Below are 18,188 nucleotides of genomic sequence, written 5' to 3'. Positions count from 1 at the left end.
TAATTACAAGTTGAGAAGCTAAATATTTTGAGCAAGAGCCGATACAACGTAAATTTGATTTTAGTGGTGTACTATATTTCGGCTGGCCAAACCAGCCTTCTTCAAGTACAATCAGAGTTTTGGAGTGAATCTCTCATTGTACCTGAGGAAGGCTGGTTTGGCCAGATGAAATATAGTACACCACTAAATCAAATCTACATTGTATCGGCTCTTGCTCAAAATATTTAGCTTCTAAAAATATTAAGAACACGCCAATGTTTGTCACGCAATCTTTTCTATCGATTGCGTGACAAACTACGATTGACTCGACGAACGCGCGGCTCTCCACAGAAGCATAGAAGAAACTGCCAACAGTCTAACTTTATAATAATGACAATCTCAACCATGAACTGCAGCTGTCTACATGCTTCTTATCTTCTAGCTATAGCAATCTGAAACGGCGAGGCACGCTACCAAGATAAGCGCGACACCACAAAAATTTTTCACATTGGCACCATAAAAGCACTCTATAGGTCTGCCCCTTAAAAAAATAACTTAGCCGTGGAAAAACATCATAGTGTGCATACGTTGCCAGATTTATCAGTCTTAAGAAAGGGAGATAGTTACAGAGTTCTTATCAAGCAAGGAGGAATCCAAGTCTAAACATTCCAAATTGGCTTATACCGAAACCTGAACAATAAAATAAAAATAAAATAACAACCGTGCTGATGGTTTGACAGATCAGACAAATGTGAAGAGAAATGTGATTTGCCCTTGAAACCCGCCCAAAAAGGCCCTTTATAAAAAAGAATGGGCCGGACCCATCTCTGATTGGCCAGACTGAAACTATTGTTCTTGCTAAAAATACAGTAAGTGTACTCAGCAGACGTTATAAAATTCCAAGGCGATATTACGACCTTTACCGACAGTCAACTTAACGACTCTGTTTAATACTTCATGATCTGAAGCGCTTGGCCCAAAAACCGGATTCAAAAAGTTGACTTCACGGAGTTATCTGCCGCGCTAGTTGCAAAGGCTCCGCGCAGTAGGGGGTTGAATACGTCACTTCTTTATGCGGCCAGTCTTCGTCCTTGTTGCGAGGAAAATCGATGGCTGACTTCAGTCGCAGTTGACCAATATGGCAAAACGGATTATAGCAAGGGTGTATCTTCTTCAGTGCATCGTAGTATTTTGCTCTTTAGCTCAAGGTAAGCTTCCTTGGTTGATTAATTTTTGATTTGGGCTTTCATCAAAGGTGTGAACTTTTCGGAGCATGAACAATTACGATTTGTAGAGATCCAAAGACGCATGGCGTCTTCTTCGTATTCAACCGCCTCTGGTAAAAATCATCCGTTCCGACAAAATTGTGACATTCTTTGCTTCAAAGTCTTAACGATTGCCGCTGGTTAAAATCGCGGAGTTTCCAAAGTGCGAGTAGTCAGCCGATCGAGAATCACAAATCGATTAGCACGCAAGTTGCATCTTTACCCCACGCAAAACATTTGATGTAAGTTGTAACATACGTTCTTTGCATCGATTTTAAAACAGCAGCACTCAAGGGATGATCTCGATATAATTGGGAAAGTTCAATAAACACTGCGGTCTTTCCAAAGTAAGAGATAGAGGAATCGAAGAATCCCATTTCTTTGCAAGCGGTTCATGCAGGAGTGTTTCCTCCTGTGTTTACAGATTCTTTTATGCATTTTTGTAGTTTTTTGGTCGTGGTAAGATTTATTTCACGCTTTGTATACCTTTTGTGCGTTAATTAAGGTCCAAAAGCAAGCTGAAAGGATCCTGCATTAGATGTGAAGCCCTGTTTCTATTAAGGCTGCCGTTGTGATGATGGTTTTCCACCAATAAGCTTACCTATCTACAGTGTCATGCAAATTAAGGCGGCCAGTGATATTCTTTCATCACGTCTCTCACAAGAAAGAAAAAGCTCTTAGACTGACTGGCTAAGATCGATGTACAACAATTCTTTGTAGTCAATTTTCCGAAGCTAGTCGACGCCTGTGAAATTATCTGTGACCGGTTATGTATGCTAATTTTCTATGAAATTCTTTCTGTTCGCACTAGTGTATTCACTGGTTTTCCAATAATCAAATTCATTGGGCTTTATATGATTTCTTTATTTTTCACGACAGACGTTTCGCTCATTCTCTTCGGTATGTAGGTATGCATGTATGACCATAACGACACTCGATCGTTGCATGCATCCACGGTATTTTTGGGTCTCTTCAGGAAATCACGGAACCCACCTGACTTCTAGACAAGTTTTGTGTTCTGAGACGGAGACTTATTTGTGTCACTATAAATACATTTATGATTTTCTTTTGTAGTTTTGTCAATGGTTTGCGTTGTATGAGGTCTTCTAGCTACGTGTAGCAAAGAAACTGGACCGGCTGGAATTCGCTGATCTTTAGTAGGCAGCGAGCTGTCTGTGTGAAAGATATAAATCCGCAATGCAATGTTTTCATTTCCTAAAAAATACAGTGATAAAAATATAATCCTCAGGAAACTTAATCGTCAAGTTTTTCTAGGATTTGTCATTTTATAATCAGGGAAATGCAGTGCGTCCACGTTTAGTGATAATGTGTAAATATATCTCTCTGGCATTTTCTAATTATCTCCCTTTATTGATTTGCTCAATTACAATGGCTTTTTCATCTAGAAATTAAAAGTAATGTGATACTTAACCTTTTACACAGCCACCTCTCCCTGATTATTTAATAAGGTTTTGTTAAAAACAAGTCTTTTCTAGTTAAATTTACTTTTGCAGATAAAAGCCTTGCCCTTCTGTATTTTTGGTACAAGATTTCTTTTATTATTCACATTTAACTATTACGTCTACAAAAAGTGGTGAATATTATCTTTGGTAAGTTCCAAAATAACTATTTTACATTTTCCAGTATTAGGCCAAGACAATAATTTATTATTACTATTATGACAGCAGTTTTAAAACCTCTATTTGCTATCCACTAAACTTAAAAGATGGCAGTGTATTTATAATTAGTTGATACTATAATATTAAATACTCTAATTGGTAGCAATTGCTTAGTCCAGTGTCTGAAGGTTTCCTTAAAGTCTCTAAAAATCATGATATGGTAATCTAATTTGATAGTTCCAATTAAGTTAATCAATGGTTTACTCGACTACAAAAGTGTTTTGAAAGTACACGCAGTGTTCAAGGTCGACGAAATTACAGCTTTCAGCATTTTTACGAGCACCTGACTACCTTCCCTTCCTACCAAGTTGCTCATCTTTTCCTCCAACTCTATGGAATATCCACTGAGAATGTCCATGGATACATGTAATGATGTTAAACTGTTGCAGCTTGTATTCTTTGAATTGCTATTTTAACTCATATCTGAGACGGCCGTACTTAATGGTCTTTTCCGTGTCTTTCTTAATGTGATTTTCGGTTCATGGGCAGCTCATTTGCAATGTTGTGGTCTTCTTGTCTTTGTGGTTAGTAATAGGGGCATCTACCCTGTTAGCACTTACTTCAGTGTTTTCCTCCCGTACAGGGGGACATCCCGATGTGCTTGATAATCTTTGTTCTCGTGTAGGGGCTTGGGGACGGCAAGGGGGTACTATTTTGGTGATCTGTCAACTAGGCCACATTCTTAAAGCATCTCGAAGAACAGAATCTTGAGTGCTGAGACTTTGTGCTTCCATACGTACTTCGTCTGTGCCAAAGCAGAGCAGCTGGCTTCTTCTTCTTCTTCTTGTTCTCTTCTTCTTCTTCTTCTTCTTCTTCTCTTCTTTCTTCTTCTTCTTGTTCTTCTTCTTCTTCTTCTTCTTCTTCTTATTATTATATTATTATTATTATTATATTATTATTATTATTATTATTATTATTTTTATTTTTATTTTTATTTTTATTTTTAGTACTATTAATTCAAACCAGTGCATTTTAATTTTAATGATATTTTCTGTTTTACGGTGGTTCTGACAACAGAGTGTTTTTAATGAACTGGTTGAACTTCTTTTTGCCAACGTCTTCAATTTTTTTCCAAAATCTTAGACAGTGGAAACCCTTAAATTAACAAATTCTGAATAAAGAATAAATAATATTATTAAAACAACAACATATAAACCCCTTGTACATACCAGAAAAACATATCTGTAAAATGCTAACTACAATGTACATGTAGCTTACCTTGTTTTCAGTGTGGGAAATATTTTTGTTTTGCCCTCATTGTTATCAAGATAGCACAACTTAATACTGACCAAATTAATCTATAAACTATATTGCCTTTATTTTTGGATATTCAGGCCTAGGGGAGCTCTATTTATTTTTACACTGCATTGCTTTGTCACACGGTGCTTTCTTTCCTCATAAAAGCACAATACAATAGAGGAAAAGCTTTCAAAGGGACTTCCAAAGAAAAAGAATTAGCAAGTGCAAATTACCCTTTATTTGTCTTGTACCAATTTCACTGGCAATCCTAAAATTAAAATTCACATGCATTGTTACTAGTATCAGCAAATGAAAGATAATAATGTGTCTGAATTATTCTAACATGAAAGTTTTCCACTTTTAAATCTTTCCTGGGGGTTGGGATCCTTGACAAGCCCTTAGCTTGAACTTAACGGATGTAGTAAACAAAAGAATGGTCTTTACTTTTATCAAGATTAAATATTGTCACTTATGAAATATATTGTGAGATTCTTAAGGTGTGTTCTTTTACCTCCCTGAATGCAGGACAAACCCATCAAGGAACCCTTGAGATCTCAAGTAACTCTTACACTATGTGGGATTACTTAGCTAAATTTGAGCTTGTGAAAATTGGATGTCCAAGTGAACATAAACAAATTTGGAGGAAATTTGAAAATGTAGCACCCACAGTTTTAAGAGGTTGGACAGCATGACCCACTACAATAAACCCTCACTTCAAGATAGCTTGTCTCTGTGCCTTTGATTTGTAAGGCCACATATATTTTGTGACATTGGGTTTAGAAAACATCACTGGTCATGTACAGCCATTAAAAAGATCCTGTCTTTGTTTCGTTGCTATCAGTGGCAAAGGTGCCCCTATTTAGGCTAAAGAAGACTGTCACAGAAGGTGAATTATTGCTGCTTTCCAACATTGTGTTGATTTTAAGATCACAATTGAAATGTTAGCCATGAATAATTTTTGTTCCGTGACTGAGAGTTTGTTTTCTTGGTGATATTTCTTCTTAGTGTAATGTGGGAGGAATGTAATAACATCCTATGCTGATGTAATATACCTTCATAAAACATTGGTCAATATAATTATAACGTTTGCTCAGGAATGATATCATTACCACTTTGCAATGAAATATGTCAAGTTTGATTTAAAGTGTTAGTGAAATTGGCACAGGACATCTTGGGGCAACTTGTACCTGCTAACACTATACGTGAGGTGTTTCTAAACAACCTAGATTTCTGAAGGTGTATTGATGACCTCTGTACTTTGCTGAGACTTTCTAAGAGGTATGGAGCCTAGGAAGTCCAAATGTTAAAAAAGACAGTACCTGTAACTCAAACATGCTGATGCATGGGAAAATTTTCCTTTAAAAAAATGAATATTGAATTCATCTGACACTTATTGGGCTTGCATTTTTTAGTCAATACATTTGTGAGAACACCATAATTGGCAATATTTATTGATCTGCAGGTGTGTGAAGTTTTCCATTGTGACCAAGAGTCTGCTCTTTCCTTAGTATTCACTCTCTACATGCTTGAGGAATATGCTGGAATAGAATATTGCTAAAATTCAAGGTTAATGATTAATCATCCAGTATCGAATCTCCTGTATTGGTTACTGGTAACCTCCCACAGTAATATTATTTTATCCGGTTTTAAGCATTTTAAGAAATGTTGCATAGAGGGCTTTATTGTGAATTCCACTGACAACAAATAAAATTTCGTATTACAGATGAGTTTTCACATACAAGAAAAACAGCATATTAACTATAAATAATATCGAAGTTTTTTCTTTTAGAGCAACAAATTTTTCAACTGTCATCCACTTTGATTTAACTCGTGTGCGAAAAATGCCATTTTTAATAAGATGTAGTAGTCTCATGATGACGTTTACAAAAAACAATTTCAAGAATTTGCAGTGACCAATCAAAAAAGAACAGCTATTAGTGGCCAAATAAAAGGAGTTTTATTTTAAAATATCCATGTACTATTTGACAGTGCACTTTACCATGTTCTCTATTTTGCAAGCTAATATAAATGATGACTCAACCAAACCACAAGCTATGAGACTATGGAGGCGTATCTTGTACCTGTAAGTGAGGCAGTGAGTCCTATATGAGAGGTAGTCAAATTAATTAATTTGCAGCATAATATCCCATACTGATCAAAATATTGGGCTGCATGTACGCTACTGGTGGCCTAGAAGTGTCAGGTCAAATGAAAAGTTGTGGAATGTTTCAAGCAATAACAAGAAAGAAGAATTTTGTGTCTGAGTTGGTGTGATGACTAGTTTCATGTGTGATTGCATATGGCATATAGATTAATGGCATTGTGTGATAATAATTTATTAACAATGATTATTCTACGAGGGTGTGCTGGATAGGAGGTGATAGATAACGCACTAGTTGGTTATAATCATTTTATACCCAGCAAGCCCGAGTAGAATAATAATTATTATTGTTAACTTCAGGATCAACAACTTCTCTATGTTGATTTTATTTGGCACAAAATGGCAAAATTGTTTTCATCTCAATGTTCGACACTAACGCTTGCCCGATTGGCAAGGGCAAGCAAAATATATCCTTGGGCAAGTAAAACAATTCTAAGACTTGCCCGAGCGGGCAATCAGAATTTTTGTTTGACTGATCTTTTGCGGAACGATTTGATTTGCAATGAAGAAGGTGACTAGTAATATGACGTAGTCACCGCAAACACGATAAAAAGTAAATAAATAGCATTACATCTTTTTGCTGTCATTTATTTTTCTGTTAAAAATATAATGGTACAAACCTCAAAACAGATTGGAAGGAGGAACATAGTCATAGCCACCATCTTTCTCTGCGTGAAAGGAATGTTTGTTACAATCTTACAATTGAACCCAGTTTTTGCACGGCCAAATACGTTTCCATTATCGAACAAGCGCACAAGAAAAATCTACCTTTTGTCTCACAATTTCAACCAGCTTTGAAAGGCCTAAAGAACATACATTGTACTAAGACAAGTAACAAAGCAATAATAGAACCCCTTCAAGAGGCCTCACTGCACTGCTCCTTTAATTTTTTTTCAGTTACAGAGAGCATAAGATGCAGATGTAGTACACACAGCTGCCCTGGGGACCACATTAATGAGACGTGCACAACAGAGGGTCAGTGCTACAAGATAGTGGAGCATGATGATGTGGACGGTGTTGAGTTTATCACATATGGCTGTCTTCCTCCTGAAGAAGGAGCTGCAATGCAGTGCAACACTCCAGATCACATTCATTCCAAACTCCTCTCCATGGATTGTTGCAAAAATAAGGACATGTGCAATAACCTTCTACAGCCTAAGCTTCCCACAACTGCATCTCCCACAACAAGTAATGACTTATTTATGAAATAATTACATGCATGTTAAACTGTGAAGAGTCCAATCTTCTTCCAACTTTCCAGTGTGGGACGTGATCAAGTAATTAGTTTATATGCCCACGTAGACACCATAGAGCAATAAAACTTGTGAGAATGTGCCTGTGCTAAAATTAGTACATGCTCAAATTTGAAAATAATTGACTATAAAATTACACAGATCAGATAAGCCAAGTTATATGCCTCTAAATTACATTTCTGTAAACCCCTTCTTTAAACCTTTAATATTATTGCTGTAATCAGATTAGCAACATAATTTGCTTGCAATAAAAAAAAAAAAGTCATGCATCCACTCAGAGGGTTGTGCTAAATTACTGACATCTCCCCTTAGAGTATAACATAGTTCAGGGCTCAAAGTTTATTTTTGGCTTTGGGAGCACTTGTGCTTCCAAGTGTATGTTTCTAGGCGCACTGCCAAAATTTTAGGTGCACAGCACAAAATGTTAGGAGCACAGCTTAAAATACTGCCAGCACCTGTTCCAACAGAAAATCAGAACTTAAGGCATTATTATGTCATCTTCAGTTTTTTGTATTTTATTTTGATCCTGTGTTTGTTGTTTTAACTAAGGCTCACTTACTTTTCATTTGAGACAGCGGTAAAATTGTTGTGGTTTTTAAATCAACTTGACCTCTCAATTTCAACAACAACTTATTACTTGTTATCGCCATGTTAAAGTACATTCGAGATAACAGAAAAGTTTTCATCATGTATTTCCTTTTCAATGTCTTGTAACCAAAGAAAATATACTTGAAAACGGGAATAGATACACAACTTCATAATTGCAAATAGTCGCGTACTTCCATGTTTCCATTAGGTCATCAAGATCAGACTTAATGCCGTCGCAAATGGCAGAAATGAATTCTGCGCATTTGATGTCTGAGTAGGTTGGACCGATGTCAACTCCATTCATTTTATAGAGCAAAAGTAGCGGCCGGTACTTTGTGAACGGGAGTTCTTCTTTCGCTATTATTATGAGCAATGTTAAATTTGACTTCAGGCTCTCGCTGAAGCTGTTTCTGCTGGGCTCTTTCCTGTCTGACCAAAACTTCTGGAAGTACTTTTTGCTGCATTGCTGCTTTCAATTTACTGCTAGCAATACGAAAATAGTCCTTGCAGTAAACATGGCTCTAACTTTGTAAATGCTTGATATATAAGTGTCTCGCGTTTAAAGTCCTTGCACTCATTGACTTTCCCTGCTAGGAGAGATCTCTTTTCTTTTGCATTGTACAGGAAAAGAGACCTCTGTGGAGGTTTCAATAACTTCTGAAATAGCCGCCCATGATAGCCCATTGAAGGTGGCAGTTTGACAAGTTTATGATAGCATTTTTAGTGAAAATCAAGGCAAACTAGCCAGCGGTGTGAGGCAAAGCAGGCGGCGGTATACCGTTGGTAACCGGCTTCTATTGAAACCCCTGCCTCTGCCATGAATCGAAACTCGCTTTTGTCCAAGTGCTGTCCACAACCTTGGATGGCACTCTCCAAACCGCATGCCCCATGAAATGTTTGCTGATTGTGACTTGAGCCCGTTGTGTCTCGCCGTCCTTTATAGTAATTCTGCTGTTTGTTAAGTGAGCCTACACAACATGAAGCATCACGTGAGGTTTTGGTCACGAAGTAACCGCCGCACATGCTCAACACAGTGAGTTTTGACCCGTACTCGTCAGTCCAGCGAACACAAAAGAAAAGAGACCTGCTAGCAGGGAACCATCGACTAAGGATGAAGATGAATGCATGGGGAAAGCTTTACAGTATCTACAGCGCATCAATTCTTTCTCTGAATCCCACTCCAGCTACTCAAATTCGTTTAACTCCGCTCTTTGAAATTTGTATATTTTTCTTTTTTTGCTTGTTGGCTCGTCCTCTTTAGCTTTATCATTTGAGGTAGATTTACCCCCTTTTGTAGAATGTGAAGGCTGGCTCTTTAACAGAAAATTATTGAATGCACAACAATACAAGCGCGATGACTTAACTGGGATGTAATTCACTTTTTTAACAATTTTCTTTCCTTGAAGAAAAAGGCTCATATTGTTGACCGTCTCTTGACTTTCCACTATCACAAACCTTTAACATACACAATGAGCATGTGCTTTATTCGCAGTCTTCATTTGCATGTGTCATGCACAGTGATTTCATCTATCTTGTTTTTTGCACTTAGTAACTGATGTTGAAGAGGAGTCTGAAGAAGCTGTGACAGAGCAGTATTCCATACTCTTTATCAGTGCAGGTGTATGTGTTGCAGTCTTTATAATCTTCCTTGGAGTTCTTTGTTTCCGGTGAGTAGATTAATTTAACAAGTACATGTACACAAGTACAATTCGGCTAGAGGTGGAGGGATGGCATTACTCCCTTCCCATGTGGTCCAGATTCAATCCAGGGTTATATCTTGGTTTTCTACTTCTGGAGGTTTCTCTGTGAGTTCCCAATACTCCCCTTTACTAAAATTTGTCCTCTGGTGGGGAAATAGTTTTTTGGGGTTCAGGGCCTACTCTCTACATGTACCATGTGCATTGTTGGTGAGACTGAAGATCTGGGTATGTGTGCTTTGTTAAATTCAGAATGATCAAGTAGTGAACCATTCCCAAGAATTCAAATTATTCAGATATAGACCACAGCTTTAAGTCTGATTGTCTGAGTCTGAAGTTGTTCTCTTGAAATTGTCCCAGATTAAAAACAACACGCAGCAGAGTGCCTTCGCCCTTTGATGTGGAGAAGTATGGGAGCCCTTATATGTCCACCGGAGAAACACTCAAAGACATGTTGGATCAAAGCTCTGGCAGTGGCTCAGGATTGCCACTTCTGGTAAGATTACCTTGTAGATAGGTGACAGCTTTTGCAACAGCTTTTGCCAACTGACGTCATAGACAAAAGAGAAATAAAAGATATTGTAGCCAAATACCTTGAGGCGTTTGAGCTTGTTGGAGCCACTAGTCTCTATGTTTCATAGACATCTAATCGGCACTTTTTTGACATTTTACAGGTTCAGAGAACCATTGCTAAGCAAGTGACACTTGTGAGGAGTGTGGGTAAAGGGAGGTATGGTGAAGTGTGGCAAGCAAGATGGCGTGGAGAGGATGTAGCTGTGAAAATATTCCTGTCGCACTGTGAATCCTCTTGGCAAAGAGAAACAGAAATCTATCAGACAGTTTTACTGCGACATGAAAGTATTTTAGGCTTTATAGCGTCAGACATTATTGGAAGCAATCAAGTGACACAAATGTACCTCATAACAGATTACCACCCATATGGGTCTTTGTACGACTTCTTACGCTGCCACTGCCTCAACAAGAAGACTATGATTAAGCTTGTTATGTCTGCATCTGCAGGCTTAACTCATCTTCATACTGAAATCCAAGGAACGAAAGGCAAACCGCCAATTGCTCATCGTGACATGAAGAGTAAAAATATCCTGGTCAAAGAGAACTTGACCTGCTGCATAGCAGATTTTGGACTTGCTGTGAAATACTCGCCAGAAACTGAAGAGGTTGACATCAAGCCAGACACAAGGGTGGGAACCAGGCGATACATGGCACCTGAAGTTCTTGACAACACACTAGATTCAAGGAACTTTGCTGCTTTTAAGATGGCTGACATTTACTCCTTTGGATTAGTGTTATGGGAGATTGCTCGGAGGTGTTTCACTGACGGTGAGCACCATTTCTGTCTTGTTTTGTTAAAATTTAATGTCTACATTGGTTTTTTTTCCATTTATTTGAGGGCCTTGGCGATGTTCAGGGTTTTAGAAACCTTGGATCATGATTTGATTCACAGCTCACTAACCATATCTGTAAGCTTTGTTTTATTGCATTTTACCACCTGTATAATATTTGACAAATATGCAAGTATTTATCTCAAAAAGCTACGGGGACTTTAGTCCATGCTTTCATAATGTCCCACATCAATTATTGCAATAGCCTATTGTATGGGCTTCCAAACAACCAGTTTGCGAAAATTCAGAGAGTTCTGAATGCTGGTTGGTTGTGAATAATTGGTAACAGGACTTTGTGTCATCCAATTCGGTCTGTAATCATACTCGTGATTCAACGAATTAGACTCCCACTACACGGTCATACAATTTTGTTAATCACTCTTATGATTACAGACCACATTAGACTCAACTCTGTCCTATTATTATTATTATAAACTCTTTGTCTCTTAGGTCCCACCCACACATATCCGGATATTTTTGAATCTGTCACTTTTTCTTCCCGGTTACGCCTCCTATGCACACGTATCCGGCGAATTCGCTGGTGAATCCACAACTTTTTAATACGCTCTCCAGAGTGGGCATTTTTTTAATTTGATATGAATCCAGAATCATGTGGACGCCAAATCCAGATATTTTTTTATCTGGATGACATAACAAGATCCAGCCCAGTTCTTTACTGTGAAGTAAATTCTCAAGGTGGCTGCTGAGGGCTTCGTTGCGCATGCTGTTACCTCTGTTTTCTTGAGGAGTCCTTTAGAAGTACTTGAGTAATAGAGTGAATCCGGATACGTTTCGTGGGGATGTGTGGATGGAAATATTTTTTAATCTGGAAAGGAAAAGTTGCGGGTTCAAAAATATTCGGATATGTGTGGACAGGGCCTTAATAAGTGGTTAATCCCAATAGAACATGACCTAACTGTTTAGAATCGTGGTCTTTGTACATGTAGCTCATGTACCAGCTTATATAGCTCGTGTACATGTACCAGCCGCTGTTGCATTCTGTGATGTTGTGATATAGTACCAAAAAAAGGACAAGCTAAGAGAACTGGTTTGATTGTTTCAGAAACAGGACTGTGTGAAGAGTATCAGATACCTTATTTTGATATGCTTCCTGGTGATCCCTCCTTTGATGAGGTAAAGAGAGTTGTATTGACAGAAAAGAGAAGGCCCTCAATACCAAACAGATGGTACAGAGATGAGGTGAGATGACAAGACCGCTAAAACCTTTCTATCCATTCCCTGTTAACCTTTTTACCCCAAGGTATGCCTTTCTCAGAGTTCCTGGCTTTTCCTAGCCAATTGTCATTTTGTAATAGGGCAGCTCTAAGGGGGTTGTGAGTTAAATGTGGCTAAATGCAATTTAGGCAAAGTTCAACTTAAGGTATGCATTCCAGCATGCTTTGATACTGTGGGGGCACCCCACAGCTTGCAGGGCCATCCTATAGCTTGCAGGGCCACGTGGCATCTGTATGTTTTGTTGCATGCACTAAGTCGCTTCACTACTTTGATTTTGCTTTGCTTTACTTTGATTTTGTGAGTTAATTTGAAATTAAATTTTATCTTGTGGTTTACTGTGGTACATGTAGTCCTGTCTCAGTCTGTGTGTTTGGATGTTACCCCTTGGCCAGTTAAGTATTAATTATTATATTCTTCTGTCATAATCTATCCACAGTCTCTGCAAACAATGGCTAAGCTGATGGCAGAATGTTGGGCACAACATCCTGTGGCTCGACTCACAGCTTTGAGAGTTCAAAAAACTCTTAACAAACTCAAAAAGTCCATGGATTTCATAGATCAACCCTATGATGCAGGTGATGACAGCCCTCGCACAAGTGTTACCACAGCATAAAGGAGAGTGAATAATGTAGGCTTCATTATTCATGCTGTGATGGCTTGGCTGATAAGGAATAATTAATGAAGCATGCATTATTGAGAACTTGTGGCTTGAAGGAGTGTATGGGCCGATTTACATGGTGCGATATTGCCGCATGCATCAAGCTTCCCACAGGCCTATGACATGAAAAAAACATGTTTTAAAAATGCTACGATATGTTCTGTGGCATACACGACAATCATAATCAAGTTGTAAGCATGAACATTGTAAGCTTGTCTCATGCAACAAAAATCGTGCCATGGAAATTGGCCCTAAGGCAAACTAAACCATTCATTTGTGGAAGTGCCACAACAGATTAATTATCTTGAACAGAGTGAGCAAAAGACAAAAGCACTGTCAAATAATCCAAACTGTCTATGGGACCACTTTGGATGCGGCCTAAATGATCTTATTGCATATGCTGTAATTTGATATCATTCAGTGATAGGGAAGGAAGTAGCAATATTATTGACATTTTATCTTAGTGAAGTCACTTTTTTTTCTATCTGTAGAGGACTATGTAAGTTTCTGTAATTGTAATGTGAGGTGCAACTCACATTAGCATACTGTGTGGAGTATTTCAGTTTATAGTTGCAGTTGGGAAACTGAATAGAGTTGCAAATAATTATTATTTAAATAGGACACAACAGTCATCAATAGTTTTTCCAGTTAATCCATTTACTAAACTCTGGTCATATCATGAGAACTTGTATGGAACACTGTAGTATTTTGTGCATAATTACTACCATTGAAAAATGCCTAGAACCTCCCTTATGGGTATAAATTATTGTTAACGGGAGAAAAATGTGTTAGTGTCGTAACAGGACTTTTACATAATGTTTATCTTCCCAGTGATTCATGTTGGTTTGAATCAATGTAGACTTTGATTGACTTGCTGTTAATATTGAAACTCTGTATTTGGTTTGAGATGCATCATTTAATTTATCTGGTACAAAAAGAAAAGATACGCTCCCCAATTAACTGTTGGCCACTTATGCTGGCCATTTGTCAATCGGGTGAGCTGTTAGTTGTACCAGTTATCCTGTCTAAGCATAATATTCAAAATACCAGAATCATATCTTGTGCCTGAATGACAGCAACAATCAGCAACAATGGTTTGAAAGTGTTGTTAAGACCTTCATGAATGGTTTGAAACAAGATTAGTATTTATTTTAATTTTTGTAATTAGCTTTCTGTAAATATGAATATTATGTGTCTTAAGCTTAGTGGTGCATGTCTCACTTTACATGACTATTCCTTAAGATATAGAAAGGAATTGCAAAACAAAATAATTATATTTTTAAATATGCAGATCTATCTATGCATGTACATAGGTTGCTATTCAAATGAAATAAATGTCTTAGTAATCTTGGTGACAGAACACTTGGTATTTTATCCTTTTAATAATTTAGATTGTTCATTAATTCTGTTCCAGAAGACAAACAATGGACCATTGTTTAGGTAATGTTGAAGTCATTTCATATGAGAATCATTATAGCATTGAAGAAACTAAATCAAGTGACTAAATCAGTTGCGAAGAGGCCAAAATAATTCATGCTTAAACAGGACAATGGCTGGGATTGGGGGGAGGGGGTAGGGGTAGGACTTCGCATGAAGGGGTGGGGATGCCCTTCGGAAATTTTATATAAAACCCCTAAAGTAGACCGATCTGGGCTTTACCAAGGATTTTTTGACCCCTAAAGGAGACCATATTAAAAGCATGTTAAATACATATTTTTATGTTTCTTCCTGTGAAACCCTAAACAAGATCTTCACGGCTACATGTGGGCTACACATGATGGCGTTTTCCTCAAAACATCCTAATTGACCTAAGTGAGACCAAAATCCGACATCAACACCCCTAAGGGAGACGACGAGCATCCCCACCCGCTCATATGCGAGCCCCCTCCCCTCTGAGGGGGGGGGGGGGACAGTGGACCTGAACCCATAACCATGCAATTGCACTTTATGATGCTTAATTGAGAACATCTGGGTGCCCGTAAAACCCTTTCCCTCCTGGGAGTGAGACTTCCAGATTTTACTCTGTTTAACGCCAGACGATTTTTCTTGTCCTTAGGGGCCGCTTCAGGGAGGAATGAGTTATTACAGCGGTTGTCAGTCACGCACACCCCTGTCATTTTCCAAAACTAAGTTTGGGTGGATGCCAATCAAATGTTTTCATGACAATCTGGTCCTTTTCACTTGGGGGCGTTTGAATTCGTCATGGAAACATTTGATTGACGTCCACCCAAATTCAGTTTTGAAAAATGAAAAAACGTTGTTGAGGGGCAAGTGTGACTAGTAATCGCTGTAACCAACTGAGATAAAAGCTAAATTGGAGCTTATATGTATGAGGAACCTAGAATTTAAGAGCCTGTTGGGCTAAAAATTCATTGTAGACCCTGCTCTCATAAGAACCAGGTTAGCCTAAAAAATTAAACAGGAATGACCTTGAAATTTCAGGCGACTGGAACAATGACTCCAAATAGGCCTTCAGGCTTCGCAGGCCTACACAGTTGAACATTGAGGACATACATGTTAAATAAGCTGTAGTTTTGGTTTATGTAAGTAATTATCTAGAAAAAGTGCACATCCATTGCAGTCACTTGTCAGAGAGTAGATATTCTTTTCATACGTAAATGCTGACTAGGGTATTGAAAACGGCAACCCGATTTAAATGATTAATGAAAACAGTGAAGTTGGACCAGTATCCTGGCGGTCATTCAAAGGCTACGTAGCCTGCTTAGCAGGCGTTTAAGGGAAGGGGATAGGGTGAGAATTCGGGTAGAAATCAACGGGGAAGACTCAATTAGTACCTACAATAGCTCTACCTGGCGCCACCCGTGCCTAGTCGATAATTATGGAGTTTAAGCAAAGACGACGGTTACGGCAACGGCAATGCCACAAAGCAAGAATATCATTGGTTAAAAATGGAAAAATAATCGTGCAGAACGAATTTCCATGCATTTTTGCCACACTCCACAAAACAACAACTACGTGAAATACCAAGTTTTAGGTCTCAGGACGACAACGTGAACATATAACAATGAAACAGCCATTTTCTGATTTGACTTCAAAACCGTTCGTACCCATCCAGTTACAGAATAGTTAGCATGTATTGTACAAGGTGAACAAGACGGAATAATCGTGAAATACTTGCGATAGCGTTATATTTTGGACTGAAGTTTTCGTTGCAGTAGCTGTTGTCTTTGCTTAAACTGCCTAATTAAGTGCGGGACAGCTGGCAGAAAAGACAGGACATAGATCGAAGCAACGATTTAGTAATTTATTAACTTCAAGTCTAAGCACCGTTTTTTTTTCCCAAAACGGTTAACTGTCATTAATATGGAACACGCCTCTATTTAAATAGTTAAAAAGAAGTAATTATTAATTATTAGTATCAGGAACTCTATCAGCAGTCGGTGGTCATTCACGATTTTTAGCATCCGGGATGGGTACTTCTCGTTTTTCACGTTACTTAAGAGAAATAGTGTACGATTGGGTGTAATTTAATTTCATGGTATTATAAGCTTTAAGATAAATTACACTCATTTTAAGGAGATGACCTTTTATTTTTAGAAAGTGGGTCGCTTAAGGTTATCAAATCAGTAAGTCTTATTAAATGAACGGTACGTTTTAAGCAAACATTTCAAAAGCGCCGAAGATCAGTATTTAAGTTAAAACGGTTACCATTCAATAATTGCGATAAGTCTCTGTGTAAAGTTAAACACAATAAAAACTTAAGGGTATTTGTTTGATAGCTTGCGTCGCGCCGATAAGTTAGATAAGTACCATGCCACACTTTCTTTTTATAATTGAACACGATTAATTTGTTCGAAAGCCGATTAACTTAATCCAGGATTAGTGAAAACTTTTGTTTCATGTTTTCAACTTTTTGGTGAAAGTTTATTTTGCTTATTCTTGTTTTTCAAGATTGACTTCTTCTAATGTAAAGTTCTGCTGAATATCAGCATTGAACAGCATTTGGGAGTAAAGAAATAAACCTCTTGGTTAATTTTTAATCTGGGATTAGCGTTAATCGGCTTTTGAACAACCGCCATGGGCCGGTTGTTCAAAAGCCGATTAACGCTAATCCCAGATTAAAAATTAACCAAGGAGTTAATTTCTCTATTCCCAAATGTTTTTCAACGCTGATATTCGGCAAAACTTTACATTAGAAGAAGTCAATCCTGAACAACAAAAATAAGAAAAAGAAACTTTCACCAAAAAGTTGAAAACATGAAACAAACGTTTACGCTAATCCTGGATTAAGTTAATCCGCTTTCGAACAACCGGACTAGTTCAACACTACCATATATGGTTTGCTGTGACGTCAAGTTGTATCAGCCCTGTATTCGACCCAGTGCTCCAGACTTCACTACTATCACAAAATTAGCATTTTTCCTACCTAAAGCTACGGTAATACGAGCAATAAAAACGTCCGATTTGTCTCGCAGCATTGCTGTGAAACTATTCGAAAAACTAGAGATGTTTCGCGTTTTACATCCCACGCACAACCAGACCCGAAACAAAAAAAATGTGTTGCAAGTTTCTGCAGCGTGTTGCAGAAAGTAGAAGTCTTCTACTTTCTGCAACAAAATCAACGGATTTTTTTAGTTGCGAGACAGGTTGTGTGAGATGTAAAACGCGCAACATCGCTTTTCGACTAGTTTCGTAGCAGCAATGTTGCGAGGCAAGTTGGACGTATTTGTTTCTCGTATTATCGTAGCTTAGGCCATTTTAAGACATAAACATGTAGTCTGTACGAGAAGAAAAATGCTGTTTACTATTTTCAAATATCTCTTTTTGTTCCAGAGATATTCAAGTTTTTAAAATATGCAAATTAGCTAAGCGATGACGTCATATACTCAACCGAATTTTGATCAAATATGATGAAAAAAGGTATCTCAGCCAATTTGTATCAGAAATGCTTGATTGTTTGCAGTAAGATTCTAGAGCGGTTTTCAATTGAGTGTCGAAGGTAATTAGCGAATTGCTTTCGTTTGCATTACTTCACTCAGTGATTTCTTCAAAGTTCTCGCGCCATTTTT

General features: G+C 37.9%; 1 protein-coding gene across 1 annotated transcript; it reads left to right on the top strand.

Moving 5' to 3' along the window:
• Positions 1-888: 888 nt before the first annotated feature.
• Positions 889-14,518, top strand: LOC138021804 (bone morphogenetic protein receptor type-1B-like). Its single transcript, XM_068868816.1, has 7 exons — positions 889-1,187; positions 7,221-7,511; positions 9,714-9,831; positions 10,222-10,357; positions 10,536-11,202; positions 12,328-12,464; positions 12,937-14,518. Exons 1-7 carry the CDS (start codon positions 1,118-1,120, stop codon positions 13,111-13,113), a joined length of 1,596 nt encoding a protein of 531 aa, XP_068724917.1. The 5' UTR covers positions 889-1,117; the 3' UTR covers positions 13,114-14,518.
• The last annotated feature ends 3,670 nt before the right edge of the window (positions 14,519-18,188 follow it).

This window comes from Montipora capricornis, chromosome 10 (assembly GCF_036669925.1).
Source record: "Montipora capricornis isolate CH-2021 chromosome 10, ASM3666992v2, whole genome shotgun sequence".
In the NCBI taxonomy this organism is placed as follows: domain Eukaryota; kingdom Metazoa; phylum Cnidaria; class Anthozoa; order Scleractinia; family Acroporidae; genus Montipora; species Montipora capricornis.
Note: the sequence above shows the minus strand (reverse complement) of the source record. Positions and strands in the feature narration are given on the sequence as shown.